This window comes from Sander lucioperca, chromosome 16 (genome assembly GCF_008315115.2).
Source record: "Sander lucioperca isolate FBNREF2018 chromosome 16, SLUC_FBN_1.2, whole genome shotgun sequence".
NCBI classification, from domain to species: domain Eukaryota; kingdom Metazoa; phylum Chordata; class Actinopteri; order Perciformes; family Percidae; genus Sander; species Sander lucioperca.
This window is the reverse complement of record NC_050188.1, coordinates 21,610,890-21,634,457: the sequence shown is the minus strand read 5'-3', so window position 1 is coordinate 21,634,457 and position 23,568 is coordinate 21,610,890. Positions and strand designations below refer to the sequence as shown.

Below are 23,568 nucleotides of genomic sequence, written 5' to 3'. Positions count from 1 at the left end.
CATCTCTTCACAGAGTTAAAAGCATTTAAAAAGTGTGTACTTTATTACATGAGAGGATTTTTGGGAAACTACTATAAAACGGCTGCATGCACATGGTCGTGTTTGTGTGTCATGGGACAATTGATTCTGCAGCCTTGCAAAATAAATTTCAATAATTAAATGCCACTGAATTTGAGCTTTGTTATGCATGTATACATAAAGGGTAGGCTACTGTTTTAAAGCTGCAGCAGGTAGAAAGCAAGAAAATGAGTGAGACCTCTTGCAGCTCTCCCTCTCCCCTCTCTGTTGCATGGGCATAAGCATGCGCAGAACAGCCAATAGGAACGCTCTCTCTCTCTGGAACCTGTGATTGGTCAAATCCTACCGTCACTGGCTATATTTTCTAAAGCCTGAAAACAGAGCCAAAAGGAGGTTCAGAAGTAAATTGTCTTTCAGATCATTTGAATTACAATATACTAAAAGATTATTATGGAATTTTTGCCCAACGACAAAAATAAATTGCTTACTACAGTTAAAAGTTAGTGGCTACAAATACCTTTTGCTTGAAAATGTTTTTCGGGGGAAATTCACTGATATCAAATGTTTAGTCAGAAGCAACAGAACAAGTATGTTGATGTTGATTAATTGACTCACTCTGGATCAAAAGACCAGGTTATCCTCTACAACAATCTTGTGTATGCAAGTGAGTGGGTCCCATTAACTTTGTTAATAATGAACTATAATCTTACTTTAAAATTACTTTCAGGAAAATCTCATTTTCTTCTGCAATGATGGCGGAAAGCATCCAGTGCAACCCTGAACTGCCCTGTGTTTCCCCTTTGCGTGTGTCGAGATCTGAGAACCACCCACACAATCCCAGACTGCCTTGCTCTTGATCAAAGGTACAGTGTGTTATTAAGAGAGCCTGGAACTATGATAAAGGGGCTCCTGTTACAATTAGTGGGAAGCTGTACTTTTTTCACCGCTACCCCTCCACCATTCTCGTCTTGTAGACGCATTGATCGGACGATTGTGGACATGAGAGCATCAGCTCTGACCTCAGTTCAACAGTAATGATTGCGCCTTGACCCCAGGCTTTTTTGTCTAAGTGATAATGACCCTGCATGTATTTGTCTTGAGACATGACTAAGCAAGATCTACTGCAGATGCTTGGGTGATATGATAAAAACTCCATTTGTACGACTAGTGACAGGATGGTTAAACAGTTAGGGGGATAGAGTTTCACTAACCCTAATTTGTTCCCCTCTCTAAACTTTACCTCTGTGGACTGTAGGACTCTTTAAACCAGCAGCTGCACTTTCAAATCTCATATCCCAGTATATATGCATGCATGGGAACTTGTCCTTTTTCCCCTGCAGTCCCCCCTCCCTGCATACCCCAATCCACTTCCTGCTATCTCCAGGGCCAATCTAAAGCTGCGCTATTATGAGTCCTGTACTCGGTGTGTTGGCGGCCAATTTAGAACATCAACACCATCAATCAACAGGCCGATGGGGCCAACCAGCTGGCTGAACCGTCCTGTCCCACTGCCGGACAATTTGTCATCCGACGAGGCCAAGTTGCGTTCATGTAACTACACCCAAATCTTTCTCCTCTCTGTCTCTCCCCTTGCTAAAAACCCTCTTTTGATGACCTTTCAACTACTTCTTGAAGCCTCGGCATCTCAACTCACAACAGCCTCTTTACCAAAAGCTTTACAAATGTTTTCTTTCTGTCGCTCCATATGAGGATAATAAACACACGCACATCCACAGGACAAGGCTCACTTTGGTTCTTCTAGACTGATGGTTTGGTTTCTGTCCACAACCTGTTTTATTCTCAGTTTTTTGTCATTACTTTTGCTGGAAAAATAAGCTGTACATGGGCCATTACAAATGTTTCCCCTTTTGCTTTATGTGGTTTGCTGATGTGGGCCATTATCCACCAAAATATATGGCCAAAAAATAAACAAACAAATAAACATGCAATGGAGAAACCATGACTCATCATTGTATAAAACATTGGACATGGCTATCCTGCTCACATAAACTACACAAATATTTGATTGTATGCATGCTTCCTGTATACTTGAGCAATAATAATAGTGTAGAACAGACTTTAAATGTTCATAAAAGTCGTAAAAACATGGTCGATAAAAAGGAAGGCTTTTCCCAAACTAATAAAAGATTTATCTTCTAAATTCATGACATCAACATACTGTATATGGAAAAAAGAGAGACACTGCAGCTTTTTCAGATTAAATGACTGCTCATTATTTGGTTAGTATTAATAATAAGAAACCTGAATTACTTGAGCTATACATGAGACAAATGGCTTTCATAAATTCCTGTAACAATGATGTCATAGATTCCTCATCACCCAATAGCTCCTAACACACACACACACACAAAATTGCAGACACACACACGTCCCCTTGTAATTCCTCAGTGTTCACTGCTTTGCCTTATTACTTGGTCGCTCTCACTCTCCAAGCCAGCTGAGAGGCCCCTGGGGGTACTGTGGGGGCCTTAGAGTTGTCCAAACACACAAAATGAAGGTCTGGGGAAGTTCCTTGCTCTTTTGTCTCTGCCGTCTCTGCCAGGGAAACAAGTGCAGCACAGTGCGCCGACTTGGGAGTGTGTCTGCTGGGGTCATGATACGGCTGCTCCACGGTCCCTCGCAGTCACGCTACCATTTCTTCCCTAAGCACCCCACTGCCCTGGCCAGCCAGACAGCCGGCCCCAGCTGCACAACTGGCTGCCCTTTACCAGTTCAATCAGCCAAGGTCACCAACAATCAACCAGTGATGATGCACATCTGTGTCTGTGTGTGCGGGCAGGAAGGTATTGAGCAGCATGCCTCTTCTGAATTTCTTTATAAAATGGTAATGTATCCCCCACTACTACACACACACACACTTTTACACATGAACAAGCAACTGTATGCACATAGGCCTATACACATACAAAATAACGTTGTTGCCATCTGCAGAGTGCTATGTTAAATTTAGATGATCAGCTTTCAAGTGTGCGCAAGGGATTAATGAGAGTCTGCAGCAAATCATAAACGACACTTCGAAATTTCGGAGTGAAAAGGATTTCTGCTAAACAGAACCATACACCAAATCTGGGCGGCTTTTTACATGGGTTGCACGCAACTTTATTTGCCTGTAAATAATTTTCCAACATCCCATTCAAGAATTGGAGCGTTTGATTTCGGTTTTATGAGAGCATGTTTTACAAATGCTACACGGGCCAAGAGAAACTGTACCTGGCAGTCACACTGAAAAAGGCTTTCCTCACCTTCTCTCGGTATTAATGAGCCCAGAAACAGCTCGGATCCAAAGCCAAAGTAGATTACATACAGTGCGAGGCAGTTGCCAAACCTATTGCATGACAAACATTGGTGCTGCTGAAAAGATGCTGAACTGGAATCCATCACATTAAAGACTGGTTACAACAATTAATGTTTAAAAATCCAAGTAGAAAATGTATAGAAACATTATAAGAACATTTCTGGCATTGTGAGGAATGTGATATATTTGCATTTAATCACATACTCCCAGTTGCAACTTGTGTGGTGTTCTTTGGATACCTGGAAGAAGAATGTGTTTAGGGGCATGGGGGAGCGATTGGAGTGAAATTATAACAAGCATAAATTGGACCCTTGGCACTGGCCTTTGTTTGAAAAGTCTTAATGACAAATCACCACTTTCCCTTTCACCTCCTAGTGTTTCATCTGGGCTCTACCCAGGGTGCTCTGCTCCTATCCTGAGCGCCACATCATTGGCTGAGCCCGCTTAAGCCTCGCCCGTGGCCATATTCTCAAGAAAGCATTTTTGGTTTCATGCCTGACTTCTGTGCTAAACTGACATTACTGTTACTGCTGGCTGTTACAACAATTTGAAAATACCGACTAGCAAAGTATGTGGGAATTGTGGTGGTTTGTTGTGGTGCGAGGATAGATTCTGTGTCATTAATACCCCTTGCAGAAAATATAGCTTAAGTGATAAATTATACATGTCTTTAACAATTTCTTTCTCCTCTAGTTTTGGAGTGTGTGAATGAGAACCAAACTAAGGAAACATTTAAATTGTTCTACGTGTGGGGAGTATATTGGAGCCTTTTGCTCTCTGCTTAATTTAAGATGTTTATTTTCTCCCTGAAACTTGTGAAATTGACGATGAACAGACACACTGTGCATCTTTGTTTAAAAAGTCATTGAAGGAGAAGAAACAATTAAGAAACAGTAATTACTTTACTAAAGGGGGGGGGGGAGTTCAATGCCTACTCTTGCATAGCTTCCTCTCTGTTTTATCATTAACTTTCCCCAATACAAGTAACAATACCTGTGAAGGAAATTTAAATTGATACCAAGGGGGTAAAGAACTGAAAATGCTTATTTAAAATGTCAGACGTCATATTGTCCATGTGGACAAAGTTGGATTGTTAACATGCCAATTCAAAACACACACGATGGGTTCCTGGTGGTTTTGATAAAGTGCCAATAATTACATCTTTTTACCTGACCAGGCTGAACAAACACACAACCCTTGACCTTAGTGCAGAAGAGAGGATTGTGTCCCATTCACAACATGAAACCACAGTCAGACCTCCAGACCTGACTGATGGCTTAGGGATGCCAAAGCTAAATCCAAGCCCAGGTGACCACCAGCGGTCCCTGTCTGCAGCCCTCGTCTTGAGGGTCTAACTACTTAATAAGTGGCTGTCCCAGGTTTCCTGGACATAGTCCAGACCCACAGAGGCCCCCTTCGAACGGACGCCCAAAAGCATAAGGAGGGCTTCATTTATCAATCAGACCAATCACAGACTTTTCCGGGGCTAGGGACGGCCACATGTTGGGGATTAGGCACACGGAATTCAGTACAACCAAATTGTGGATGGTTAGTCAGTTAGAGATTATGGCAAATCAACAATGAAAAGAGTTGGATTACACTACAGTTGCAGCTGGATCGATGTGCTCTGGGTATCACCTATCAATGTAAATTTAAGACACATCGGCCACTGCGGCGACTAGCATATTCCTGCAATAAAGGAGGCTGCAGTTTCATGACCGCATTACTAGGACCCTAATTTGTGGTAGATGCTAGAATGTAGTCACCCTAACCCAAACCCTCTCTTTTAATCTAACCTTAACCCTTTAACTACAGCTGTAGAAATGTGGCTGTAGAAATGTGGTTGTAGAAATGTGGTCCTGAAACTGCAGCTTCATCTATTGCAGGAACATACAGTAGTATAGACTGTGAATGAAAATATAGGATAATGCTAAATGTATTAGCTAAAAAAACTATTGTAACATTGGCATATAGGAGTAACGAAGAGTCATAAAGTCGGTAAACTGACCATTAACAGCAATATTTATACCTAAATTATGCTAACATTAGCCACCGTATACGCTACTGGCCCTACCAGACCAAGTAAGGCTTTAACAGCAAAACCCTTGAGCGTATTGAATTGAGCAATGTTGCATTTTATTGCTTACGAAGACAGCTTTTCATTTGAAAGAGAGTTAATTATTTATTCTCTCAAAAGTAACAGTCTGACTTTAAGCATCTATAGGCTTGTATGTAGTGGTAGGCTATATATTTGGCAGCATAAATTCCAAACTCATTTGCAGTTTAACATGATCAAACGTGCAGATGGACCCTCACTGTGCACGTAAAACTCAAATATCTAAGTGAGTGTGACATCACTGCATTACAAATAAGGTTCTTGTGAAAGTTTCAGAGTAGATAATTATTGTTACCCAGCCAGCACACAAGCCGCGAGCTGTGCAACTGATTTAGAAGCCGCCAGAGAGAGGTGAGCCGTTACCGTCACCTCTGGCATGTTGTGTCACTCCTGCTCATTTCCATCTCTGCACACAGACGAGGACGAGGCTCTGACAGGTGTCAGAGAGGAGCAGAGCAGGTCTTGTCACTCATACACCGAACCCCCCCTGCTGTGTGGGACACACACACTTTGATATACCATGACTATAACTAGAGAGAGAGGGAGGTGTGTCTGTTTCTGTGTGCAATAGATACAGAAATAGAAAATGACTGGGGAGAGAAAAAAGGGAGAAAAATAGTAAAAAGAGACACATGGGTAATGATAGATATGGAGGCAATAGACAATACGTAATGATCCTCTTAAAATGTCATGCAGACAAAAACATTGAAGGAGTATATAAAGTCGGAATAGGGGAATATGTATTTGTTCAGCACACTGGGTGAAAGCTAAAGACTTTTTAAAGCAATTCAAAAGCCAGCAATTCTCTATGGGCATGTGCCCGTCGCTCACAAAGCCTTTTTGTGACGCTGCCACATCACAGCACAATAGATGCACTTCAGGCCTAAGTTAGCAAAGGCTCAATAAGTATGGAGAGAACATGCATCCTTTAACTATTTGGCCTAAATGAGGAATTGCCATTCAATTATTTTATTTTTTCAAGTGGATTTATGAATCATCACAGAGCTCATTCATTTGAATATACCTGTATGTACGGTGTAATATTTTATATCTGTGGGCACTATTTAATTTACTTGTAATTTATTTGTAGCAGTCAATGGAAAATATGTCAATTCACTGTGCACTATTGCCAAAGGAATTAACAATGATTTAACACAGAGGACAGCTTAAGCTAATGACTTTGTGTCAGCATGAAGATAGACTTTGCAGATAATAGGTACTTTCAATAAGAGTGCTTTTCACAGAGGGGGTTATCACCTATGGTAAGAGTGTGTGAGTGCTTTTCACGTACAGTATAGGTCCATGGCATTGGACCATGGACACAGAGGTAGTACACTATTAGCGCACATTACTGGAAATAAATTAGCATGTAATTTTATGATTTTATTAAATGATATTTTTGGGGTCTAAATGTACAGCTGTTGTAACTGTGATTGAAAATGTTGAGCAGCAGTATTATCATGCATTTATGCAAAGAAATTTAAAATCTATAAATGGTTTGTAAAGCCTGTGAGTTGAATTTGTACCCCCTCTGTGTTAGTAACAATATTAAACAGTATTGGCAAATAACTATTGCTGTTTATTCCAACCCTATAGGGCTGCCTAGCTACCAATAGAGGTGTCATTGTTCCTCAACTCTAGATTTCAACTAGAGGCTCAGGCTAGACCCCCCCTATTTCTTTTCTCCCTCGCTGATAGCATTTATCAGCAGTGTCCTGATAAAAACAAAATATGCAACTTAAGCCCGAGCACGGCTAAGCCGCCGAGGTGGACAGGATTACCTGGAGGCTAGCCGGGACAGGCATCAGATTGTACTGTCATAAAGGGCCATTAGCCTCTTGGCAAACTGTACCTCAAGCCCAAGATGACAGAGCTTTTCAAGACGGACAGGGGGGGAAAATATGAAACTTAAATTCGTCATGACAGACATCTCAATGAATGAGACCCCCAGAAAAATGGCTCTGTAGAGCAAAACAAACATAAAAAGTTCCTTTATTTTTATGTTCATTTGACACATATGGGGATTTAATTGATTGTATTACCAAGTTTGAAATAATTCATATCCACTGTTCTCTACTTGGTATAAGTATTTATATGAAAAGTGAGACTGGGTTTCCACACAACACACAATGGAGTAGACTTAGTGACTGGCTGGGATTAAATTTAATACAGGATCTTGACAGACATATCCTGGAAGCATATCGCTCTCTCTGCAGATTTCCTAGGAGCAAAGCTTACATGTTTTTTCTTGGATTTGCCTCATTAATTGGCTAGTTAAGTCCCCTTAATCCATGATGATCACTTTCTTGTATGTCTTAGGGCATTTCTTTAAGCTAAGGTATCCTGTTACTTTCTTGTCTCACAGCTTTGACAACAGAATTCAGCTCAAACAAATCTAAACTTTTTACGGTATGTACACGCTCAGTTTTGAGTGGCACCCTTAGGAAGCCTCCATTTGGAGGCAGGGAAAATGACAATGCAAAGTGTAACTGTTAGGAGGGAGGTGTCTAGACAAAGTGTCCGCAGGTACAGAAAGCATACGGCTAGACGACCCAGCAGACAACCGGCTGTCTTCCTATGCTGTCAATTTCTCTGACATGTGGAAGAAGAGGTCTTGTCCGTTATCTCTGGGACACACACACTTCTCTCTTCTCTCTCAAATCTCCACCCATTTCTATCCATCTACCTCTCCCTGTGCACCGCCTCAAGGCCATATCATGAGCGGGGCCTGTGATAAAGAGCCAGGCAGTAGTGGTGGGGGGTGATGGGGGGGTGATGGGGGCAGACTGGCTGGGCAGGCTTCAGCTGGAGTCTTCCTCTGTCTGCCCTGTCTGTTTCTTTCAGTGCAGCGACTGCTGACCTGTCCTTTCCCAGAGGGCTTTGTGAAAGGACAGAAATGTGATGCTGCTACTCAGACATAAGTTGCGGTGGAGTCTGTCTGCCATGTTGTATCTCCCTTCTATGATCCACCCTCCACCCTCCACCCTCCTCCACCTCCTCCTATTTTACCTGAGCAGAGAGACTACAGGCGCCAGCCACGGTGTAACTGCAGTCTCAGGTATGCTGGGCGGACATTGCAGCCACTTCCCAGGGCTTCACCTGCACCAGGAGACTGATTGACACGAGCACCACAATCAGCTAGGAAGGGCAGCTCAAAGCAAGTCTAACTGTCATTCATAAATGAAATTCTCTAACTGAAGGTGTAAATGAAATTGCCTCTTTGGTTGTCATTTCATAGCCTTATTAAGGTTAACTGCACTCATCCTTTCATTCCTAGTCACTTTAAAAATAGTGACACTTATTCTTTTGTCAGAAATATAGTTAGAGTCAGGCCCTGAGAGCAGCTAATAACTAAAGAGCTATCACGTAATGGGAACTCTTTCTATTCTTTCTACTTTCTCAAGATAGGTATTTTTGAATATATTTGGACATTTCATAAATCAATCAATTAATCGAGAAAATGATCTGCAGATTAATCTGTGATGAAAATAATCGCCAGTTGCAGCCTTAAAAGTATCAATAAGCATGTAATTCTTATTCCTTCATTCTTTACTTCAAATGAAATGCAGACACAATGTTCTGTTTTAAATGCTCTTTTATATTTAAAACATGTAGTTTTAAGCATGCATTTCTACATCCAACTGCAAAGAGGCTTTTTAAACACAGTGACATTTACTTCCTGCACTTTCTCTCCATGTCTTGTACCTCTTTCCTCCGACTGTTGTGGCATTGTCATGTGTAAAGGCTTAGGATGATTACAAAATAATTTGAAAATTGAATAAGTACGTAGAGCCTAAGTTGAGGTTTGCTCCATCTGTCAACATATGACAGCTGCAGAGCCATTTTCATTGTGGTGCGAGTGGTTTTGTGGTAAATGTGCACTCTCATTTATCCAAAATACATCCTAAGCTGTGGCTGCCGCTTCATTATTTGAGCAGGCCACATGGGTTACAATGCGCATTTGTTCCTAAATGAAAAATCTTTGCAGAAATTTGACTGACTTGTGTGCATATGTTTTGAGGAAAGAGGACTGCACAAGGCTTTTGTGGTGGTATGGGAGAGAGAGAGAGTGTATGTGTTTCTGGGAGAGAGTGAACCATAAAGGGGGAAATTCAGGGAGGCAGAGAGAAATAGCTTTCTGTTTTCCTAAATATTTGCAAATATTTTCTAAGCTTTGCTCCATCCTTTCAATGTCAAACCACTGTTAGTGAAAGCCATCCAAGCTAACAACACGTAAACAAGCAAACACAGGCTGTACAGTAGCCCTATATCTGCAAAAGCTTTTTTAAAGTTCAAATCAAATCAAATTCATCTGAAAGTCTTTTACGTTTTTTTGCTCTTCACATCTTTTATTAAAGGGGCGTTATGCAGTTTTGGCCATTTCTTCACTGTTTTCTTGCTTTTTGCTGGCAGGTTTCTCTATAGAGCTCCCCCTACAGCTTCGGAATAGATATTTGGCAACTCCTATGTTTACTTGTGTCTGACTCCTCGCTCGGTCAGGCTGCTGTTTCCTCTTTCTCTGTTCCTCCGACAATGCTTTCCTAGCTTCAGAGATGGCAAAAGTACTCACTTCCCGTACTCAAGTAGAAGTTCAGATACTTGTGTTAAGAAATACTCTGGTAAAAGTAGAAGTACTGATTTAACTTATTTACTCAAGTAAAAGTAACAAAGTACAGGCTTGGAAATTTAAGTATATTTAAGTATTTAAGTATAAAAGTAAAAGTAGCCTTGCAATTTTTTATGCAAAGCTACCTGGACCACACAAATGTTACTAGAGTGCAAGCTGAGAAACTTCAGTGGACATGGAAAAAAGGCTCTTTATATGCCATTGCCTACATTTTAAATGGATGTATGCCACTAGGCCTAAAACATCACATATATGATTATTGTGACAGAGCCTGGGACTCCAGGTTAATAAGATTCTGACTGAGTAGCAAGATATGAATTCAATTGTGATTCTGTGAGAATTCACAGATCCAGTTTCTCTTTTTTAATCTTCCCCTTAACATTTAAATGAATCTACATGTATGTGTGTGTGCTCAAATATGGCTTCTGGAAAGAAAATAAAGGATAAAATATAAATTACTAAACAGACGCTAATTAAGAAGTTCCCCATACTTTTAGAGTTACAAATAACAACCACTAGATGCCGCGAATGAATGCCGCCGAATCTGTCGTCGTCTTGTAGCGGTGCGTCAAGTGCAACGTATATTCCCATCCAATTACAGTAGATTGAATTCGGAATTGATGACGCGAAAAATAATAACAATAACTCCACTGAAATTATTTAAAACTAAAGAACGAGCCAATTTTGTAAAATGTTAGGAGTAGAAAGTACCGATATTCGTGTTAAAAATGTAAGGAGTAAAAGTAAAAAGTCGGCACAAAAATAAATAGTAAAGTAAAAATATCTGAAAAATCTACTTGCGTACAGTAACGAAGTATTTGTACTTCGTTACTTCCCATCTCTGCCTAGCTTTCTGCTTATTTTTTGCCGGCTCAGCCATGACGATAGTGTGAAAAACTCCATCGCTACCTTGTTAGCCGGTTCCTGAATGGGCGTATGTGTGCAGTGCCGTGAAGCAATTCGTTACATTGCAAGACCTGATATCACCAAGGGGTTAAGCCTCTCCCCAGAACGCATAGCTCCTATGGCGCCATTTTGATGCTACCAAGCCATCACCTCTTGTTAGCATCCCATTGACTGCCATTCATTTTGGCGCCACTTTGACAGCGAATAACTTTACATCTGAAGCGTGTAAATACTCTATTTGTCCAGTGTTTATTTCTAAAGAAACACGACAATGTATAAAAGGCTCCATAACCTTGTACCTCACGTTATGGCTCCATAGCAGACGTTTTTGTAAAAATAGGCTAACGATTGTGTCATAATCACGCGACTTACTATCGCATAATAGAGGAATTACTGTATAGTACAGGAGAAGCTCGCAGGCAGTTTCGACTTACATTCGCTGTTTAAGTTTAATTACTAATGTTAACTAGCATTTTAGTTAGCAATAATTAGCCTGTGCCTATGTTATCTCCTTACATATACCTACGCTCTCCGTCTCTGCAAGATTCAGAATGATTGAGATTTCTCTTGGCACAGCTACCAGAAGACTTACAACTTTCAGACAGGTTGCTCACGTCACATCTACGTCTTCAAGCTCAGCCATCACCGGAAAAGTGCTTCTAATATCCCTCACTGGTCTCTGTCAAGGGGGTAAGCTTCGCTTCAGAGCTCGAACCTCCTATGGCGCCATTTTGATGCTACAAAACGATCATCCCATTGACTGCCATTCATTTTGGCGCCACTTTGACAGCAAATAACTTTACATCTGAAGCGTTTAAAGACTTTATTTGTCCATTGTTTATTTCTAAAGAAACACAACAATGTATAAAAGGCTCCATTACCTTGTACCTCACATTATGGCTCCGTAGCAGACATTTTTGTAAAAATAGGCTAACGATTGTGTCATAACCATGCAACTTACTGTCGCATAGTAGAGGAATTACCGTATAGTACAGGAGAAGCTTGCAGGCAGTTTCGACTTACATTAGCTGTTTAAGTTTAATTAATGTTAACTAGCATTTTAGTTAGTAATAATTAGCCTGTGTCCATGTTATCTCCTTACATATACCTACACTCTCCGTCTCTGCAAGATTGGGAATGATTGAGATTTCTCTTGGCACAGCTACCAGAAGACTTACAACTTTCAGACAGGTTGCTCACGGCACATCTACGTCGTCAAGCTCAGCTGGAGGCTGCACAGTAACACTCAGCGCTCACCAGAAAAGTGCTTCTAATATCCTTCACTGGTCTCCGTCCAGATCAACGGGATCTGTTGATCCAGTTTATATACTGTCTATGGATATCATGTGATACTTCCTGACGCTGAGGCCAGCGGCTCGCCAGCCGAAAGTTGCAAGGCTGGTTTTTCCGCTCACAGGCGCTAGGGGGGAGTGAGACGACCACCATTCAACTCGAAAAAAAGTCATATAACCATTCCAATGACTCCAAAGCTGTTCAGTTAAGGTAAATTAAGTTTTAAAAAACTGCATAGTTCCCCTTTAAAATAAAGTGATGAAACTACAGTTTGGAGCTATCGGATTCTATTGAGATCTGTGCATGTTGAATCAGCATCATACTCAGAATGATCAGCAACTTAATTATGTAAGAAATATTAACTTAATTTTAACTTAAAAAGTGTTTCCTTTTTAACAAATAACAAAATTCTTGTTATAAAATTATTTCATGGATACAGTAGCATACAACATACACCTATTGAAATTTCCATGACACCACAACCATGTGGACTCAGGTAGCCTACATCTTAGTCTGACATATTTTCATGAACATCAAATCTTTTATTGTCACATCTACTGACAAGCCAGTCAACGGTATCCAGAATCCTTTTACAATTGAATAAAGATAAGATTCACATAGCCTACTTGTTGTCCTAAAAAGATGTAAAATGTATTTACACTTACGAGTCACTTTTTATTTGAAATACACTGAGCAAGTCAGGAAACCTCATTTCAGATGTAGAACTTTATAAGTCAGTAAGTTAACATATAGGGCAGTATTTATAACATGTAATATCAAAAGTCAATTAATATGCCAAGCTGATTTGGAGAAAACTGTTCATGTAGCCTATTCATCGCAAGTAGGTTAGACTACCATAATGTTCTCCACCATTTTATTAAGCCTACTTTGTGTGTGTGTGTGTGTGTGTGTGTGTGTGTGTGTGTGTGTGTGTGTGTGTGTGTCTGATTTTGTGTGTCTGTCTGTGTCAGTGCTGTCTGAGCGGTGCATGTGTGTTTTCTTTTACTGTCTCTGAGTGAGTGCAAATGCATATGTAAAGCACATTGAGTTTACTTTTAATTAAATATGTTACATATTGTACAACAAACATTTCTTAACTTGCGTTACCTTGCCGTAAAGCATGGTGACTGCTACTGCTGCGCTTTCCTGCGCAATCAACGCAATCTATACCCGCACGAACAACTTCAGCGTCCCACAAGTCCTGCCATAGAGAGCCATTCGTTAACAAACAGCAACACAGCGGTAACGCAGCTAACATGTCAGACAAGAAACAGACAGTGGACCTTGGCTTACTGGAGGAGGATGATGAATTTGAAGAATTCCCAGCCGAAGGTAAATAATACATATGTTATTTGAAGTCATACTGCTCTTGTTATGTTTTTACTGACGATCGTTAACGTTACCTGTTACGGTGTTTTCGGTGCGGGGCCCTGCAACAGTGACTCAGCTAGCCTAGCCATGTTAGCTTTAGCTAGCATTTAGCTAACTAGCTGGTAACACGCCACAGCCATCTGATCTAGCTAAGTTAGCTAACTTTACTAAATTACTCATCCGATGGAACTTGCTGTCTTCTATTGTCACAGCCGTTTCCTTTTTTACTTTACATTTACTTCTCTGTTTGTTATTTTGCTAGCGTGTATAGCTAATTAATGCGAGCCGACGAGCTAACCAAAGTGTAGTTAGCCTTTCAGGTAAACAGACCTATAATAAGTTAGCTAAGCGGACAGTCAATAGCACCTATGGTGTCTCTCAATTGAGTATTTGACTACAGTACTTTATCCCACTTTTAAATTCCTAGATTGGACGGGGCTGGATGAAGATGAAGACGCTCATGTTTGGGAAGACAACTGGGATGATGACAACGTAGAGGATGATTTCTCAAATCAACTGAGGTAAATAAATCTGAATAACGTTACTCAATGCATTTCAGTGTTTAGCTACACTCCCTCATAGGCTGACATTGTATCTAGTACAGCAGGCCAAGTAATTAAGATGCTGTGTACAGGTGGATTAGTTTATTTTCATATGTGGCTTTAATAGGATACCTAAGTTATTGAAGTCATTCTTGGTGTGGACTGATTTTTTACACAGGCCAAATTGTCTTGCATGAAATACAGTACATGAGACACACAGCTCTCTGATAAATTATTTGACATATATTATCTGGGACCAAAAATAATCAAATTTTTTGCTGACTTATAAGTACTGTGAGGTATTACTGTAAAACAAGGAGACTTGTTTAAGATATTGCTCTTGATATCTTACTTTAAATGTGTGTTCTCAAGAAATAAAACACAAGTAAACAAAATATGCCCAGATTTTAATTGCAGTTAATATGGAAACAAATGCTACTGGTTAGATTTGTTTAAACAACATTAAACAAGTAGACATCCTGATAGGACCAAATTAAACAGGAACAAAATCCAGTGCAAAGCTTATGGTCTCTTTAACGATAAAGAACATTTTTTTTTTCTTTTTTCTCTTTCTAATATACAGCTTGAATTGTTGGTCAAGAACTCGCAGCTCCTAAAAGGCTGTTTAGGAAGCTACTTGTGGCAGATTGCTCTTGGATCAGTATTCGTGCAATTTGGGAATTGCAGAAAACCTGGTTTCTTACTTTGCAGCCATTATGCAGCTCTTCTTTATAGCTTAGGTTGTTATTAATTGCAGTAGGCCACTGCATGTTTCACTTGTATCTGAAATTGTGCAATAAGCATGTTGCAAATTACACATGAAAGTTATCATCATAAGATCCATCATGCAAACTCACACTTATTGGATAATCAATAACTGTTGATATAGATAAGTGGCTGGTCTGTTTTATTTGAGTACACTTTAAACCATAATATGCTGTTTTATTTAGGCCAATTATGATAGCCATGCTATTAAGTTGTTTCTTAAAGATATCATTATCTGTGTGTGTGTGTGTGTGTGTGATCTCAAATCCATAGCTGCACGCATTATGCAATATTTATATATATTTTTCACTCCCATCTCTTAATGGTTCTCACAATCAATAGCAGAGGGTACTTATGCCTTAATCACCCACATGTAATCATCTCTACTGACTTGATCTTTCTATTTTCCTTCTCCTTCCTGCAGAGCTGAGCTGGAAAAACATGGTTACAAGATGGAGACGTCTTAGCGGCTGACAAGGCCGTTCAGTATTTGAAGACATTGGATATGGACATTTATATTTCAATATTACTGGTTGACCACACACCACCAGAAGAGATTTGAGGATGTTAATTTGTTTTTGTAAGAAATATTGATGGAAGTAAATTGTTAAGGAAAATCTGTTCCTCTGAGTGTTTTTACTTACTGACTATACTGAAAATGTTTATAGACATTATTTATGGATACAATATAATACATTTGCTGTTTTACGCAAACCTGAGCAACTGGATTGCATTACTTTAGTAATCACAGGAACATTGCTGAAATTGAGGAAGTTATATTAGTAAATTAATACATTATAATTACCTTCATACCTGCCAATTCATGCTGCATAACCAATGGGTCAATTCAACTGATGCTGGAATGGTCATTACCAGAAATCTAACCTGCATCTTCCCATTTCACTTACCTTAGAATGCTCATATTCTTTGATGCATAAACTAAATCTGTTGCAGTTATTGTTTTTTGTGTGGAAGATGATGGGTTTTGCTAAAATATCTTCAAATTACAGTCTTTATAAGAGCTGTTGATCTCCTCAGAAGCACACCTGCCAAGTCAACACAATCTACCTGTAATGTGTGGCTTGTTATTGCCCTCTGACACATTGTGCATTTATTTTGGACAACGTGAATTTTGCACGATATTACTCAAGTTCAGGTGCTTAACAGAATTTATCCGAGATATTCAAGATCATTTTGTAGCAACCATACTTTTATGTTAAGAGAGAAGAGAGAAAAAGTGTACACAGGGAAATGGAGATGTGCATAAGCTGTGCGCAGTGAAAGTACACAATGCAAACAAGTGTGTGTTTGTGGTGCATGCTACACACACATACAAAGGCAGTTCCTCTGCACTGTGCTTGTATAACGGCCCCCTTCCCTCTCAGCCCCACAGCGCTGGGCCGAGTCCCTGAAGAAGAGATTATCCACTGCCGTGTTTGTCAGAGGCAGGGAGGGGGTCTCAGCATGGGGCCTCCCAGCCTTCCTTGCCTGGGCCTGCCCCTACTGCCAGCCAGGCCCTTCTCTTCCGCTTGTCACAGCGGGGACTCTCATACTGAACCAGAGGCCAATTTATCCCCGCCACACTCCCCCAGCAAAATGATTTCTCTCAGTGTTTTGTCGACTCTCAGTCCCAGGGTCCTAATGAGGTGAAATGGATGCCAGTAAGACCAAGGCTGCAAGAGCTGCTTTCATCCTGAAAACAACATTCATCCTCTGCCTCTAGGAGTGGATAGTAACCTTAATACATTTACTCAAGTACTGTATTTACGTGCAGTTTTTGTACTTGTTTGAGATGAACATGTAGTTTTAAATTCACTATATCCAATGTATGTAGCTACTGAATAATGCGGTGTTATTTTAAAAACACGATAAGCTCAGAATGGCACGCGGTGTGTGACAGGATTGTGCTGGCTTCACATCAATTTACATACACTGCTAAAAAAATCCCCATTTTATCAATCCATTTTTTTTTTAAATCTGAAACAAGTTAAAAGAGAGAAGAATTGCCATAAGTGAGAGACTTAAAACCTGTTTCCAATACAATCAACTGGTCTCAAGGATTTTCCAAAACTTGAGCATCTGTTTTTTGAAACATGAAATAATTAGACCGGTCACTGCAGTAGAGCCATGAAAAATGAAACTTGATTTAGTAAAATACCTGAAACGATAATACAAATCACAAATGTGTTTTACTGATTCCATGATAAAAGTCTGGCCTTCCTCATCCAGTACAATATTGTGAATTATGCCAAGCTCAGTTTCTGTGTCCTTTCACATCTACCCCTTTCCAGGCATTTTGAGGACCGGTTCCTCCTTCTAAAAGGTACAACACCACAAGTAAGCAGGGGTTAGGCAAGTTTCAACATTACAAATCTTATAACCTGACAATTCTGAACATCTTATTACATTTTATTACATTTTATAACATTTTTATTAATTTCTCAAACATTTAGAATATTTTTTCCACCTCTGCCTTCTGCCTGTGGGTGGTCATTCCTACTAACTTTTGTTAGTTTCCTCTTGTGGTGCTGATTTACCAGCACTATTTGCCATTTTGCATTAGTTTATATTTGGAAAGAGTCATTCTGCACTTCAAAGTGTTACACTCAGATTTTGGCACTAAAGGCTGGAAAAGGTGGAAAGTGGAAATCTGTTAGGTCAAGCATTTAGATGTTGGCAACTGAAAGCACGCTGACAAGCGTCTGATAGTCTCTCGTTCTCTTCTGGGAAAATGCAATATCCCTGTTTACTACTAGTTATTTTCCCAATCAGCTGCATATCACAGCCCAACAGCTCTCCTGGACATATATTGTGATTGAAAGACTACGCTCCAGGTGCTACTGATATACATGTCAATAAAGAAAATAAATACTTGTTGACAAGTACTACGGGAAATAAAGGAAGGTCACCTGTTCATCAAGTGAACTCAAAGTGCTCTGACTCATAAATGGGTGATACTCAGATCTGTTTAATGCCCTTGAAACTAAGGGCCCTGGGCCAGATGATTATTTTAAGGGTTGGGAAGTCGGTGAAGTGAAAGAATCGCTAAGTGAGAGCAACAGAGGAGGACCTGTGACCATTTTGTTTGTGCTCAGAGCATGAGATTGGTCCCTTGTGTTTGACGCCATGAGGGCCTCTATAGGCCCTCAATATTCAACCTCACAGATCGCCAGGCTTTTCTGTGTCTCTGCACTAGTTCTTCTTTGGTCCCATTTAATTGTGACTTTAATTTGTGCACACATTTTTGTTGTTCCTTTGTGACCCACATGATTCCCCATGACATGTACGAGAAGGCTCACTGTGGCTGATATTGACTGCCTCACAGAGGCCTGAATAACAATCTTCTGGGTGAATATTTAGACATGATTGAAATGTTGCATTTGAAATCTTTTAAACAATGGATTACTTTTTAAAAGGGGCTGTACTTGTGCTCGTGGTGGCAAAATGTAGTCTTGATACAGAAATCCAAGCCATGTGTAATACTTTCAACGGAATACATTCTGGATCAGTCTATATGAGAACTACTGGATGCCGGAAATTCAGTAAACTGATTATTGTCTTTATGAAAGACTATGTTTCAAAAAGCAATTTTTTTAATTTGCAAACCGTATTCCCTCGGCCCACGCAGTTCTGAGACCACATGACTTGCGAGAGAGCAGCCAATGGAACTGTGGCGAAGACTATTTCATAACACTTCATGTTGGGAGATGGCATATCCATTGTTCTCCAGGCCCACGAGCCTGTGGGCGAGAGTCCCTGCTGTGTCTACATGGAGGAAACACACCAGCCTCCCAGGCTATATTTTCCTCTCCTTCCTGCAGAGACTGGAAGCTACAGTGACCATTCGAACAATCTCCCCACCATTGCAGGCCCTGCTATCTCCACTTCTCCCCTCTCCAATCCCTTCACCACCGAGCCAGGGAGAAGACGAAGCTGTCTCTGCACAGCTAGGAAGCATGCAGCTGCTACTATAATAGCCCTAATTGCACGTTTCTTTTGTTGGGATGAAATTAGCGGCGGGGCTACAATACCACAACTAAAACCCCCAAAAACCTCCAAGTAAAGATGGAGGGGAGAGAGTTTAAAAAAAAAAAAAAAAAAGACACTCGGGGTGCGTTCAGTGAGACTGCCAACCCACTGCCGAATGGCCCACACCTGCACGCTCGCACCCCTGCTAGAGTAAACACAGATAATAAGGTATAATTACTTTAGAAAATAATAACGAGGAGCAACCCTTCAGACCCCCCTACTCCCGTTGACAAAGGGCTGCCTGTTTATTGTGGGGGGTGAAACAGCCCCAAAGGACGCTGGCGAATGCCCTATCAAAAGACCTGAGGGCCCTACTGAGGGTCCCTTATAGGACAGCCATCAGTGTCAAGGAGGACTAAGGCTTTTAAGTCGCTTCTACCCTAACTGCCTCAATTAACCAGTATGGATTGACCACAGGCTACTTTTTAAGCTCCATTCATTCTCATCAAAATGATCCTGTGTTGTCATGAATGATTCTCCCCCTTTCTATGGGATCAGAAGAAACCCAGTATATGTATCATCTAAAAAATTATATTGATAATATCATGTGCAAGTGAAGTAAAATCTGTGATCTAAATATTCTCTTAAAATAGATCCAAAACAAAAATAAACAACCTTTTAAATACGATTAGAATATACCTAATATATATATATATAATATACCTGTACTGTAATATAGCAGTATTGTATAGAGTTTTATTCATGCTGCTATAGGTAGGTTGTAATCATGTTGGGTAGTAGTATGAAGTCACATCTACCCAAACTCCTGCATCCTCGCCATCTTTACATCAAGGACTAGGCTACATTGGAAATAAGCCCCTTTCACACTTGCACTGCAAACCTGAAATGATCTAGACATTACCCAGTGGAGCTGTATGCGAGACCACAATTGTCCGAATCTGTTGGATCGGAAAAACGGTGTACCCTGCCAGCTCCTTAGTACAAAGTCAGTGTTATCTCCGATTGAGCCAAGTGTGAAAATTCACAAAAAGCAAAAACAAAACATCTGAGGGTGAAGAAAGAGGGTGATGAAAATGTCTAACTGGAGAGACGACTACATTCGGGAACTTTTGTCGGTAAGGGCCGGCACCAACAAGACGCTAAACCAACTACCCTGGCTCAGTCCAAAGGCAACAAAATTGTCATACCAGCACTTCTAAAGCTCAGTAATTGAAAAAAATAAATCATACTCCTTGTTTTCTGAGGGGTTATGGGTCAGACTTTTTTTTTTGTCTCTGAGCAGTTGCCAGGCAACCAGCAAAGACTCCAGGAAGTTGCTGCCAGATTCAGCGCACATCATTCCAAACTTAAGCCACAAAAGCTTTTTAATCTAAAACATAGCACATGTTGAAACTTTGATCTTTAGAAAACTAAAGAAATCTTCACTGTGACACTTCAGTGAGCATCGAGCACCATACTTTGACCCAAAATGTCATATTTGTAGTTAAGGGAAACATAAATATAAACATAATTTCTACAATGGAATCAGAATCAGAATGGAAATATTTGACTTCTCCTAGTTACACATATAACTAACAGATACAATATCTGGGTTATATTTCATGCTTTGCTCTGAAACCTCTCCTAGTTTTTATTGCCGCCATCACAGCTCAGCTGAAAATGAGGATAACGCCATTTGAACATGTGGACATGACACTGGATATCTGAGACAGTGTGGGATCACGCCACAGCCTCACCGTCACTTAAACCCGTCCAGATTTTAACCCGATATGACGTGTTGGCACACAAAAAAAAACAGATGGGTATGTTTCAGTTTAACGCTACCCCTGGTGGTTGAGTCACTATGAAAACACAAGTCTTTGGTTTGATGTCAGGGCAGATTATGAGTTTCAGACGTGCAGTTTATGACATGATCCATCTCGCAGGTCTTTGACAGATAAATGTATATTTTCACAAAGGCGAAAAACAGAGCACAGACATAGTAGTATGTACTACCCTACAAAGCCAAAATCTGATCAATTGAGTACAGACCAGAATATGATCTAAATAATATTATGCCATAAAAATGTGTAGTTGTTTTTTTTGGGGGGGAACAGAATACAAATTGTAAGAACTAGAAAACTGGGTTAAAAGCCAAACAGTGACTGCACTCTGGCTAGTTACGGCTAGCTAGATAGCCTTCGCTAAAGCTAATTTACCCACTTTCTTTAGTTTCCTTATATATATGGTACACAGTTTGTTTTAAAGAGCCCTGAAACTTCTAATCCTTTTTTCTCAACGTCACTGTTTGTGAAGTTACGGCAGTAGGCTACATGAGTTTTGTGATCGGCATCTAGTATGGACCTTGGTAATATCCAATACTGCTTTATTCATTCATAATGAACAACCCAATTCAGTAAATCAGGCTTATAGTAGTAGCCTACAACCAGCGAATACATTGAAGTGAAGTAGAAGTGAAGTTCTCACTAAATGTTTTGCATCTATTTACATAGTGGAGTCCTGTACTTTTATCACCACATAGTGGGGATAATAGCTGCTGTGATTAATTAAGGGTCTAACATAAAGTGAATCAGTGTTGCATGTGAGTCATCCTCATGCATGTCATCATTAAACCACAATGTGCAACCGAGCCGAATGGCCCTGCGAGGATGGCAGCGTGTTTTTAACTGTGACGTCTGTGGCAACCCCCCCCCCTGCTGTGTTTCCTTCCCGTACACCCATAATACCTGGCAATTAGGGTGTTTGTTTTTTATTTTTACTCCCGATTTTTACCCCTGTCCCCTCCCAAACCTCCAATATTTGAACACACCGTTAACAGCCATCTACCTGTCCTGCTGCACTTAAAAGCATTGGACAGTGAAGGAAGAGAAATTAATAGAGGGGTGGGGGGAATTTAGACACCAGAGAGGCTTTTTCCGCCAGAGCAGTAAAGCACACTTGATGTTATTATCATCTCTGGTGAATTATCAGGACTCTGATAATTGTAATTAATCAATCAACAGGCTCACTCATGCACTCCCATAAAACCCAGCATCACTGTAGATCAACCTGAGCAGTGTTGACCTATGAGAAATCAATGTGCAGCCATGATTCAAGGCAATAGCTAGAGTTTCTTTCACTTGGATCAAGTAATTAGAGCATGGTTAATTACATGTCACAGTATCTGCATCGTGTAACTATACAAGGGAGGGAAACAATTGCAGGAAAAAGTCCATTAAAGACCTTTACATTTGCCCAATCCAATTCAAGTGAACATTAAAAGGTTGCAGGACAAATCTTCCCCTCAGTTCACATCGATCATTTTCACCACATTCAACCAAAAAAAACCCACCACTTCACTGTGTGCCTGGGTTCAAAACAATAGCATATGTTTAAAAAGAGAGTACAATGACAGACAAACTCATAAAATAGGACATATCATTCTCTCTCTCTTTCTAGCTGTCTTTGCCTTTCATCACCCTCTAACTCTCTTGCTTGCATGCGCGCGCGTACACACACACACACACACACACACACACACAAGTCTGGTAAGGCTGGGTGGGAGGCCTTGGTCCAGCCACAGTCAACTGGTCCCAGTCCCAACAAGGAAACAATTAATCATGTGTGAGCGGCTGTCTGAGTGTCTGCTCTCTGGACAACAACAACACTCAGCCATTTATCTCCCCTCAAGGCAGGACAGCCAGCCAGCACACCACGCAGGCATGCACTCTCTCATCCTCACACACTCACAGATGTGGAAAAAGAAGAACAAAAATGCACACGCTTCAAAATACATTCAAATGTACAAAAATGTACCAAGGATAACGTATATCCACATGCACAAAAACAACACATTAATGCATAGATACTTTCAACAGCAGATGTACGATATACAACATATGCAGACACACACACACACACACACACACACACACACACACACACACACACCTGTTGTTTTGTCATCCTAATCAGATAGATGTCAGCACTCCCTAATGGTCATGATGACATATCCAGGAGCTACATGTTGCTGCCTCACTAAAAACCTCTGAGATCAAAGACAGACTAAAACAACTCAACTTTCTTTCATAATTCATTTGAGAGTGATGCCTTTTACCACCGTTGCCTTTGATATTTCAAACTCTGTTTGCTGTTCATTACGCAAAAACAGAATGGAAGGACTGGGATATTTTCCTTGTACTCTTCTGGGATGATGGAGCAACGTTGAGTTGACAGTCATTTCATTTCAGGAAATGTAGTCCTCTCTAATTTAACTCTTGGTCTTCTGACATGGCAAGGCAGGTTAGGAGTGATCTAAAGCAGGCAAGACTTAGTGCAATGAAATAGGAAATTTGTCGTTTATTCCTCATGCTGCATCTAACTCAGACAGGGGGTGACTTGTGACTGTGGGTGTACGCACATGGGTGGTTAAGTGTGTCTGAACATCATGTTTGTTTCAAAGGGTGTATTTTTGGTGTAAGTGTATGTGCATCTGTATATGTGTTAGTGCATGTCCAACTTGGTAAAAAAAAGGGCCCTAAACCTCAAGTGGAGCAAACAAAGAAGCTGGTGTGTGTTTCAGGAGGGGGCATCTGGATGGCATCAGGAAAGGCTGGCAGATTGGTAGTGACACAGGTTACTCCTG

General features: G+C 40.5%; 1 protein-coding gene across 1 annotated transcript; it reads left to right on the top strand.

The window, feature by feature from the left end:
- The first annotated feature begins 13,415 nt into the window (after positions 1-13,415).
- Positions 13,416-15,566, top strand: sem1 (SEM1 26S proteasome complex subunit). Its single transcript, XM_031323297.2, has 3 exons — positions 13,416-13,608; positions 14,075-14,168; positions 15,379-15,566. The coding sequence occupies exons 1-3, from the start codon at positions 13,533-13,535 to the stop codon at positions 15,419-15,421; spliced, it is 213 nt and encodes a 70-aa protein (XP_031179157.1). The 5' UTR covers positions 13,416-13,532; the 3' UTR covers positions 15,422-15,566.
- Positions 15,567-23,568: the final 8,002 nt, after the last annotated feature.

Bases quoted from the DNA above. Each gene is read 5' to 3' on its own strand.
- sem1 (XM_031323297.2), top strand. From the start codon at position 13,533: ATGTCAGACAAGAAACAGACAGTGGACCTTGGCTTACTGGAGGAGGAT. The intron at 13,609-14,074 runs GTAAATAATACA...TTAAATTCCTAG, and splicing joins TGAAGAATTCCCAGCCGAAG to ATTGGACGGGGCTGGATGAA. The intron at 14,169-15,378 runs GTAAATAAATCT...TCCTTCCTGCAG, and splicing joins GATTTCTCAAATCAACTGAG to AGCTGAGCTGGAAAAACATG.